The sequence below is a fragment of the Theobroma cacao genome, chromosome 1, assembly GCF_000208745.1.
Source record: "Theobroma cacao cultivar B97-61/B2 chromosome 1, Criollo_cocoa_genome_V2, whole genome shotgun sequence".
NCBI classification, from domain to species: Eukaryota; Viridiplantae; Streptophyta; class Magnoliopsida; order Malvales; family Malvaceae; genus Theobroma; species Theobroma cacao.
The window spans coordinates 2,492,847-2,502,890 of record NC_030850.1 but is presented as its reverse complement, the minus strand read 5'-3'; the positions used below and the strand labels follow the sequence as shown (position 1 = coordinate 2,502,890).

The window sequence follows — 10,044 nt, the reverse complement described above, 5'->3', positions numbered from 1 at the left end:
TCATTACTGTTTAGTATTTACACATGAATTATTTTCTGTACGAATAATAAACAAGAAAAAAGTCTGTAGATAAAAACTAAGAAAACAAGTAAAAAACAGCTGTTTCACTTTCATGTCATTGTTTTCCACGAGGCAAAACCAAACAAAAGAAGAAAGAAAAAAAAAAAAAGCTTTACTCTGCTCCAAAGTCCAAACATAGCAAGGATTTTGCCTCTTCTCTTTGGCTTCTTCTTCTCTATCCTTTCTTCCGTTTTGTTTTTGTTTCCTTGGGGTTGTTTTAGTAGCTGAGAATACGAAGGAAAAGCAGATGGATAGTACCAATGAACGCTCTTTGTCTTCGGCTTTGTGATTATATATACTGTAATCTCTTGCTTTTTTCTTCAAGGATTGCTTCAGCTTCTGTAAAATAGCAATGGCTGAGTATATCTGTTTAGTTAACAAGGTACCCTTTATTTTTTCACTTATTTTCTTTCTGGGTTTTTTTTTTTTTTTTGCTTTGTTGGGTTAGTAATATGCCTTTTGTTTTCTAAGAAGAAACTCAATTTTTTTGTTGAATGGCCCTGGATTGCGTCGGTTGGTGTTAAAGCTCTTTTTTTTTTTCTCGAGGAAAATGTTTGATTTTTCTTATTTCCTATTCAAGCTTTTTCTTTGTCTTTTATTTTATTTGAAGTTAATATTTCAGCTTTATAAATAACATCTTGCTGGGTTTGAAGGATAATGCTTTATTTAACTCTCTGCATGTTTGGATCTGGGTTTTCTTTTCACTGGTTTCATGCTTGTTGGCATTCTTAAATTTGGAGTTTCATGTGTAACTATTATCTACCTGTTTAAAACCAGTATTTGATTTATTTTTTCTGTTTAAGGACTGTTTTTGTTTTATTTTTTTAGTGTAAAATTACTCAATTTGCTACTGATTTAACTTTACTCTTCTATTGTTTTGTGTCTTTTTCTTTTCCAGGCACCTTTACCTTTTCGCTTGCCTAGCTTGCATTAGTTTGAATTATGTCTCTCAGTATTGTCCCCTTATTTTCTACTAAAAGTGTTTGCTCGCATGCCAATTTTTTAACCTCTTCTTGTTATCTCCTTCTTGACGATAATTTGGGTTTCATATGTTCCCTTTTCCATGCAGGATACTCTAATTATAAAGCCTCCTAAGAAATCTCCATGTTTCTTAAGGACAATAGTTTTGTTGTTTGCTATGGTGTGTGGTGTTTATATCTGTACAATCTGTTTAAAGCAGATAAGTACCGTCACCAAGATGAAATTTCAGAAAATCCAAGTCATTGAGAGGCCATCTCCAGATAGTAACATAATTACAGAATTAGAATCTCAAATTCCTTCCTTGCATTATCCTAAACCTGAAACCTTTAGCAGGTAAGCAAGAATACTTGTATTTTGAATTTTTTTTTTTTTGGGATTTCAGGTTTTGTCAAATTTGCTTAAGTTTTGCTATTGATACTTTGCCAGGGGTGAATGCACACAGAATCCGGTGCGTTTCTTTGCCATATTGTCAATGCAAAGGTCAGGAAGTGGATGGTTTGAGACTTTGCTAAATAGTCATATTAATGTAAGCTCAAATGGGGAGATATTCTCTGTAATGGCTAGGAGGAAAAATATCTCGACTATTATACAGACTTTGGAGAAAGTTTATAATTTAGACTGGTTTACTAGTGCTTCCAAGAATGAGTGCTCTGCTGCAGTTGGCTTCAAGTGGATGCTGAATCAGGTAAACAACGTAGTTGAATTTTCCATTATGATTGTATTTGAAACTGTTGCAGTCATCACTATAGAGCAGCTATGTGGTCGAGACTTTACTTTTGTTCACTCCTGGCTCTAATATAATTATTAGCAGTCGATGCTCTCTTCCATTTTTCTTTCCCCCACACCTTGTTTGTAGTCAGAGGCTTAGCTGTTGCAGATGTACGCCAACTGTCAAACTGCTTTATAACTTTGAAATTTCATTCATGTAGATGGTAGGTTCATGTTTTTCTTATTTTCTTTTTAGTCTTGACCAAGTGATTTATGAAGTCCCAGTGAGAGAGTACTAGCTTGTTGTCAATTTGCCGGAATGGAATGAGGAAGAATTGAAGCTAATGGTCTATTTGGTATTAGCATGATGTCTCTTCCTGTTAGTTCTGTCATATATTATTTTTTAAATATATAGAAAGGTTTTAATGAATTCCCTTCCTAAAAGAAAAGAATTGATAAGGTTGTGGTCAGGAGATCTCAATTCTCTTATCTTTAGGTAATTTCAGGTAAAATATTGGGTAAAGGGTGCTCAGTTCTGGTTTACTAATCTTTGTATGTTTTATCTATCTGGATTAGCTGAGAAAACTGGACTTTGTTCTAGATATCTGATTTTCATGTCCTCAAACTCTGTACTATGATTAGCCATAGAAGCAACCATGCGATAGAACTTTGAAATTGAGATGGTGGCAATTCTATGTGATGCATCAAAATTATTTGCATTTAAGGAGCTGCCTGACGTTCTATAGCTAACTGCTTGATGTATTTTTCCCCAGGGATTGATGGAGCACCATAAAGAAATAGTAGAATACTTCAATCATCGGGGTGTTTCTGCCATATTTCTCTTCCGAAGAAATTTGCTTCGAAGGATGGTTTCAGTGCTTGCCAATTCGTATGATCGCTATGCTAAGCTATTAAATGGAACCCACAAGTCTCATGTTCATTCACAGGAAGAGGTCCCTTTCCCTACCCCACTTTGTCCCTCTGCTCTCTATCAGAGTCTCTCATTCACCCATTTATTTGCTTTTTCCCACTCACAAAATCTTGAACTTATTGCTAATCACTTGATGTAGGCTGCTGCTCTTTCAAGTTACAAGCCAATGATCAATTCTACATCATTAATAAGTGATCTGAAAGAAGTGGAGATGGCTGCTGTCGAGGCTTTAGAATACTTCAATAGCACCCGTCACATGGTTTTGTACTATGAGGATCTTGTCACAGATTATACAGTAAGGATAATACCAAGTTTTCATTAAATATTTAAAATAGTTCCTGATTGCTAAACAACTTTTATTAATGTATAAATTGCCAAGACACCAAAATCCTAGCGTATGTATCTTCTCTCCTAAATGATTTGCCATCCCCATAACCAAATACCATTTTTTTTACAATTTTTTTCAATGTTTTTTTATTAGAATTTGTAAAAGTGATTAAATTGAATTCCTAAACTTTCATGGGCTAAGTTAGGTATAATAATTTTCACTTGGAACTTAGATGCATTACTTTTTCCCTATATTTCATCAAATGTGCATCTATGCTAATGGCATGTTCAGGTAAGCCTTGTTCTCTAATGTGTGCCTCTGCTTCATGTCATGCTTGTTCCAGAAACTAAAAGATGTTCAAGAGTTTCTAGGCCTTCCACAGATGAAATTAACTAGTCGCCAGGTTAAAATACACAAAGGTTCATTATCTGATTTTGTGAAGAACTGGGATGATGTGAACAAGACACTAAATGGAACAGAATATGAGAGTTTCCTTCGCGCTGACTATTAAGAATGACTGCATTGCTAACAAAAAAATGGTGTGGATACCATCTTCAGCTAATTTTTGTTACTGAAGCTGACCAGACATTCACCCTGTTTCAAAATTTTGGCTGCCATGAAGGCATGATGTTCTCCATGCTGGCAACACTCAGGTGATCAAACAACCCGTTGATGCAGGTGATTGATGCTGCATTGAGCCATGTATCATTTCTTGTCTTGATTTATTTGAATTGATCATATAGACAGCTTGTATATTGTCAGCTAATGAAAATTTGGGTGAATCAATTGTTCATCCTCAAAATAGTGTTTTTATACGATTATGTCCATCAGGCTTTGATTTTTACATTTCCTATTCCCTTAGTGTGCTACAGTCACGAACCAAGAGCATAAGACTTGTGAAACTGGGCTTGGAGAGAAAACTCTTGAAGATTTTTTTTAAAAGGTTATTGCAAGAGCTAAAATCAGTTGTCATCCTTGTTTAAGTTTCGGTCATACAAAAATGAAATAGATGTGATGAACGTGAGCAAGTCTACACTTTACTCGTTATTTTGTAGTTTATATACAAGGACATAGCATCTATTGAAAATCTCTCACTACTCAGAAACAGAAACTCCTTTAAAGCTGGCCTTGGGTATGGTTTTTCTTCTCTTTCTCCTCTTCCCTTTGTCAGTGTTTCTTATTGCCCACTGGTGCCAGTTATCAACCCTTCTTCAACACTCTTAACTCATGGGGAGAAAGGAAAAGAGAAAAAGATGACAGAGCGAGAGAGAGAGAGAGAGAATGCTATTCCCTTCTGGCCTTTTTGTTTGTCACAGGTATGGGCCTATCTGACGGTAAAGATGGTACAAACTAGGCTGTGGGTTTCATTGTCGGCCCGATCCTGTAAAATTAGGGTTTATGGACTAACTTTTTTCATCCAATGGAATGGGCTTATTAGATTAGGCATTGACCCAATTCTTTTTCTATCTGTTTCTTTCGGATAAATTACAAAAACATCCGTGAGAAAAAATGAGAGAGGAAAGTTTTCGCAAGTCATTAAACTTAAAAAAAAAATTAAATTATTTTAAAATTTTTAAATAAAATTCTATTTTAAGTCAAATAAATTTTATGGTTGACTTTGTTAAAATATTATCTATCATTTTATATTATGTGACATTGACATAAAGTGCAAATATATCATCTGATATATTGATATAGCTTAATGATATGATCATATGATATTTTTTATCATTTATATCAATATTACGTGATATAAAATGATAAGTGATATTTTAATTAAATCAACTGTTAATTATAAAAATTTATTTCATTTAAAAAAATAAAAATAAAATTTATTTAATTTTTTTAATAATTCAAAATTTTTTTCTAATATTATGCATTTTGATAAGCACGCCCTTCCTAATACGAGTGAGGATTGGAATAAAAAAACCTCCTTTTTAGGGAAAATTTCCACATCTCGGTCATTATAAATTTGGCTTCTTACGTAGTTGACTTCAGTACCATGCACTTTGCATAATGAATACACATACATACATATTGCTTAATGACATAGCTAAATCAGTCAATTAGTCATTAGTGGGAGGACGCTAAGGTTCGCGATGGCTTCAACGGATTAGGAGAGCCGATCCATGCCCAGTACTTTTACAAGAAATCCTTATTAATTACTCATAGGGAATGAGCTTTCTCTTCCTCCATTTTTGGTATCCCTATACATTACCTTTTCAATTATAAACTCATGAGCTTCTTTCAAGCATTATAATATATTTTACCAACACAAACCTAATTACACTTTTGGCACTATTTAGAGTGAATTTGCGGTTTGCCTTGGTTCCGAAGAAACAACCTGAGTCAAAGCTACACATCTTTATCCAAGACCAGATTCCATAGAAGAAAAGGATGAAAATCTTGAATATAAAAAACCTCAAAAGCAAGATTCATTAAGAATATTAATTAGGCCAAATTGGTATAAAAATAAGATCATGCATCTTCCTAATCCTATTAGCTAGTGTCATAATTATAATGCATTACTGCATGTCATTGACATCAATTGATCAGAAAGTCCATGTTTATTGTTGTAATTCCAACCAGTCTTTTAGTGATACGAATTTTTCTGTTTTTCGCCGCCTTCTTTTAAGCAAGAATCGTTAGCATGTGGTTTCTTCCTAACCTAGCTAGGAATCATTACTTTTGAGCAGTCAATTGTCATCATTCAACTTATTTAAAGTTTGCAATATAAGCACCACCTATAAACAACATTGGATGTGTCCAATATTGTGTGAAAGAGTGAGATCAGATGTGTGTTTCACTTGAACTTGTCGATGAAAAGGAGCTCAAGTTACTTGGACAAGAGTCATCAATATATAATAATACGTCCATGAGTGAAGTGGAGAACAGGGGAATCCCTATTTCTGTTTGGTGCAATTCGGTGTTGGAGAGGTCTGCCGACTTTCATTTGGTAGCTTTGGTTTTATAATTAAACCTGTTTCTGACACCTCCATGGCTATCTCAGGAGCTCTCTTCCTCTATAAATAGCACCCTGGGGAAGGAAGAGGTCCAAAAGCAAGTTGATAACTAGGTGTCTTTCTTCCCCTGTTTTCCAATACTTAAATCAAGCTTTGCTTAGTATTACTTAGCTATCTTCCGTCCCTTTCTCACACTCATACATAGAGGCAGGCATCATTCGAAACTTGGTGAGCGCTCGTTATGGCCCAAAACAAACTACTCTCCATTCTGGTTCTCCTTTTGCTTGTTTTCTTCCAGGATATGCAGTGCACTGTAGGAAGGCATTTGATATTGGACCAAAAACACAAATTCCAGAAGGTCCAAACTCACGGCAGAATCCTAGCGAGGGAAATAGGGACTTTTCCTGATGGCAAAGTTAATATACAAAAATCAGGAAGCATTAGCTGGAGTAATGACAGGCATTCTACTGCAGGAGGTAAACAAGATTTCCAACTTACCAAACCAGGACCGAGCCCTGGAGTTGGTCATGCTTTTCTAAGTTCAGAACCAAATCCATAGACATGTAAATTAATGCCCCCGACAAGTGCATTGATATAGATATATTTCCTCAATCTCCTAAATTGTAATAATTGGATCAGAAACACCTGTTACTGTTATGGATTGCATTCACGTAGGACTTGCATGAGTCCGAGGTCTATAGACAAAGAGATTTGAATTTAGTTGTACAAAAATAATTTTCCCGAGTGCAACTGGTTTGATGCTTGTAACTAGTTATTTTATCCATGTGATCATGTGTGTACTACTCTCTGCAATGTCTACTTCTTTCAATCATCTAATAGATTGTTTCTGATACTTGAAAACTGTTGAGCTTTTAATAGAATGAATCAAGGCATTATTGGAAACTGCAGTATGCAGTGAATGAGAGCAAAGTAGCATTGAAAAGGAAGAACAGGATCTAACTCATTTCATTGCAATAGCATTTTAAAAACTACCAAGTAAAAGAAGCAAATGACACATTAAAACATCGCACCCGAGCAAAAAAAATGACACATTAAAACATTATCTTTCTCCTGCATGACACTACCCAAAAGCAGAAGGCAGATTTCAAGTGTATGCATGCTGCTGAGCAAAAAAAAATAAAACTCTATGCATGCATGCATTGGTTGCATGTTCTGACACTGACATAACAACTTGTAACCTGATAGCACAATACAAAAACAAAATGACAAGAACAATGACATATTGAGGTAGCTATGTTCTTCACTGCAAGTCTCAGCATCAACAAAAACCCAAAAAAAAAAGGAAACAGAGAAAGGAACAATAAAATGTCTTTACTACCTTTTCCTATGTATGTACGTACGTGCATATATCCATGAGTACAGATAGATTAGCCAATCAAGCACTTTTCTTGATTATATACTAAGGAGAAAGGGAGACGATAAATCCAATTAGAGTGTGCCGAAAGTGGCTTTGTGCAAACGAATGCCAAAGCCAACAAACTCCTTACTCTTCATTTCCATAAACTTAATATTAAATTTATGTTCCATATATAAAAGAAAAAAGACTCTAATTAAATTATCAAGATAATTTAATAAAATACATACTAAAGAAGGTAAAAGTCACCTTAACACATATATCCTAGTTCTTTACATTCAACTTGATGCGAATAAAGAGAGGAGAACTTTTGATTCAAAGTTATACATAAACTATCAATTAGGCCTAAACCAAAAATTAAAAAATTATAAAGCATGCGTTAGTACTTGATATAGTAGTGTTTACGAGCAGGCGGCATGCATATAGAAAGATAGTTTGTACTTAATTAATTAATGAATGTCCAATCACATACTTAAGCTTTGAAATAATCAAATGGTCATGATCCTCTTAGGGTCTACCGTCTATTCCATAAGCCTATAAACAACAACGATTGGAAGAGCTTAATTGCTTTATTGTGCTCAGTTCTAGCTAATTGACATTGCAAATTGAGCTATTTCTTCCTTACATTATGGATTTTAAAGCAGTATGCAAATGTGTTGCTGTTCTTGGTCTCATTGCCAGCCATGAAGTTCTATCAAGTGATGGAAGCAAATAAAAGTAATGGATGCACTAGAACATTTGACTCATTAATTGATACATGATACTTTACTTAAAAAATAGAATTCGAATCCCCCTCATCTAATTATAAAAAAATTATATAAAAACAATGGTTGACTTCTGTTCAGAGTGCTTTGTCTTTTTCTTTTCATTCCACTTGTCAATGTCCTTTGCCTTATTTTCTCTCTAACAATGGATTTCAAAAATTTATAAATAACACTTATTAAGAATAATTAAAGGGGTTCTTTTCCTAATGAGTTAGGGCTCTCATCAACAAAATTCTAATTAAAATGATATTTTAAATTTTTATTTAATATATTATTTTTGTCAAATTAAAAAAATATATACATATTAATTATATTTTTTCCATAAATATTATTTTAACTCGTATTAATAGACACCCATTAACATGTTCCGGAAAATTAACTACTGATAGAGTTATAGTCAACAAGAACTTTAGTTTCAATTCGTAGGGAAAACAAGAAGCACGTTATTCTGAACAAACCTTCCATCTAAAGACCCGAATAGATATTTTCAATTTGATCAAAATATAAATACTGTCAGTAGGACCAAGGAAGTATTATTTCTCTAAACATGTTCAAGACAAGAAGCAAATATTTATATTTTGATGTTGGGCCACTATGAAGAAGCAACGATTTTAAGCAGGCTTCACGAGCCCAATTTCTTGTGGAATTAAGGTGAGGAGATCAAAAGTATCCAACAATTTTCCTTCCAATTTTCCTAAATCAATTTCCGGGCCAGATTCGCTTGGCCGAAAAATTCAGCGACTAAGAAAAGCTGGCAGGCGAGGGTGTGGTTGTGACAAATACTATTGAAAGGTATAATGTAAACCCAGATTATCTTCTGCCGACAGTAGGACACACATTGCATAAAGCAAAATCAACTTCCCTTGCAAGTGGGTTTTGGGCTTCTAAAAACCTGGGTTTTCACCTTTTAAAGCTACAAAGATACCTATAGAGAGAGAATGGGGTTAAAAGGCACAGCTAGGATTTCCAGTTGGAAAGCTGATCATCTTGTCTGAACGAAAATGTACATGGTACACCAACAAAAGAATAAAAGATTCTAGACACTAAATGTTTTTATAAACCTTAATGGTGCCGACTTGGGACTAAGCACACATTACTTCTCCACAGTCTATCACCCAAAAAGAAAAAACTTGCAGTCTAAGTATTTAAATATAACTCTAATAAATCTTAATATTTAATTTTCCCGTCGTAACCTTAATCATCTCACCATTGAATAGATTGTTGGTGGTAGTAATTAGTCCACACCAGAAACTGTAACAGCACGTTTGGTTCGCGGAATAGGCAGGAATATAATAGAATTGCTATTCTGTGGGAATAGAATAAAGTGGAAATAAAATAGAATAGAATAGTTATTATTTTGTTTGGTATTGTGAATGGAATAGAGCAGGAATTGCTATTATAACTTATTGCAGTGTTTGGTTGGTAAAAATAATATTGGAATAAGAAAGGAATAGGTGATAAAAAGACAAAAATGCCCTTGACCATATTAACAATTATTTTCATAAAAAAATAAAATTATCCCTATTATCATTTAAATACACATTTATCCCAAAAGATAATTATCCATCATAATTATATTTTATCCCAATTACTAAAAATAATTATAATTTAATCACATATTTTTATAAATAGATAATTATTTAAAAATATAATATAATAATATTATATTTTATCTATCATAATCAATTAAATTTGTGTATAGATTTTTTTTAAGCCAATTCTTCATATATTATAAATCATTTTCATATATTATGAATCATTTTTTTCTAAAAAAAAATGTAAATTATGTCTTTTGATAGATTAAATGCAAATTCATAAACCCTTTTAAAAAAAGAAGAAAATCATTTTTTTGAACCCAACATTTGGTGCTGCGGAAACATAAATGGCAAATAGAGAAATACCGTGTCTTTCAATTTATTATTTGCATTCCATAT

General features: G+C 33.5%; 1 protein-coding gene across 1 annotated transcript; it reads left to right on the top strand.

Moving 5' to 3' along the window:
* LOC18611102 (nodulation protein H) lies at positions 398–3,852 on the top strand. Its single transcript, XM_007047150.2, has 6 exons — positions 398–442; positions 1,130–1,374; positions 1,468–1,726; positions 2,523–2,702; positions 2,820–2,975; positions 3,352–3,852. The coding sequence occupies exons 1-6, from the start codon at positions 413–415 to the stop codon at positions 3,517–3,519; spliced, it is 1,038 nt and encodes a 345-aa protein (XP_007047212.2). The 5' UTR covers positions 398–412; the 3' UTR covers positions 3,520–3,852.

What these genes read in the sequence shown, in the direction of transcription:
- LOC18611102 (XM_007047150.2), top strand. Translation starts at nt 413, where the DNA reads ATGGCTGAGTATATCTGTTTAGTTAACAAG. An exon ending in TCAAGTGGATGCTGAATCAG is followed by an intron (nt 1,727 to 2,522) that starts GTAAACAACGTA and finishes ATTTTTCCCCAG; the next exon opens with GGATTGATGGAGCACCATAA. An exon ending in ATGTTCATTCACAGGAAGAG is followed by an intron (nt 2,703 to 2,819) that starts GTCCCTTTCCCT and finishes CACTTGATGTAG; the next exon opens with GCTGCTGCTCTTTCAAGTTA.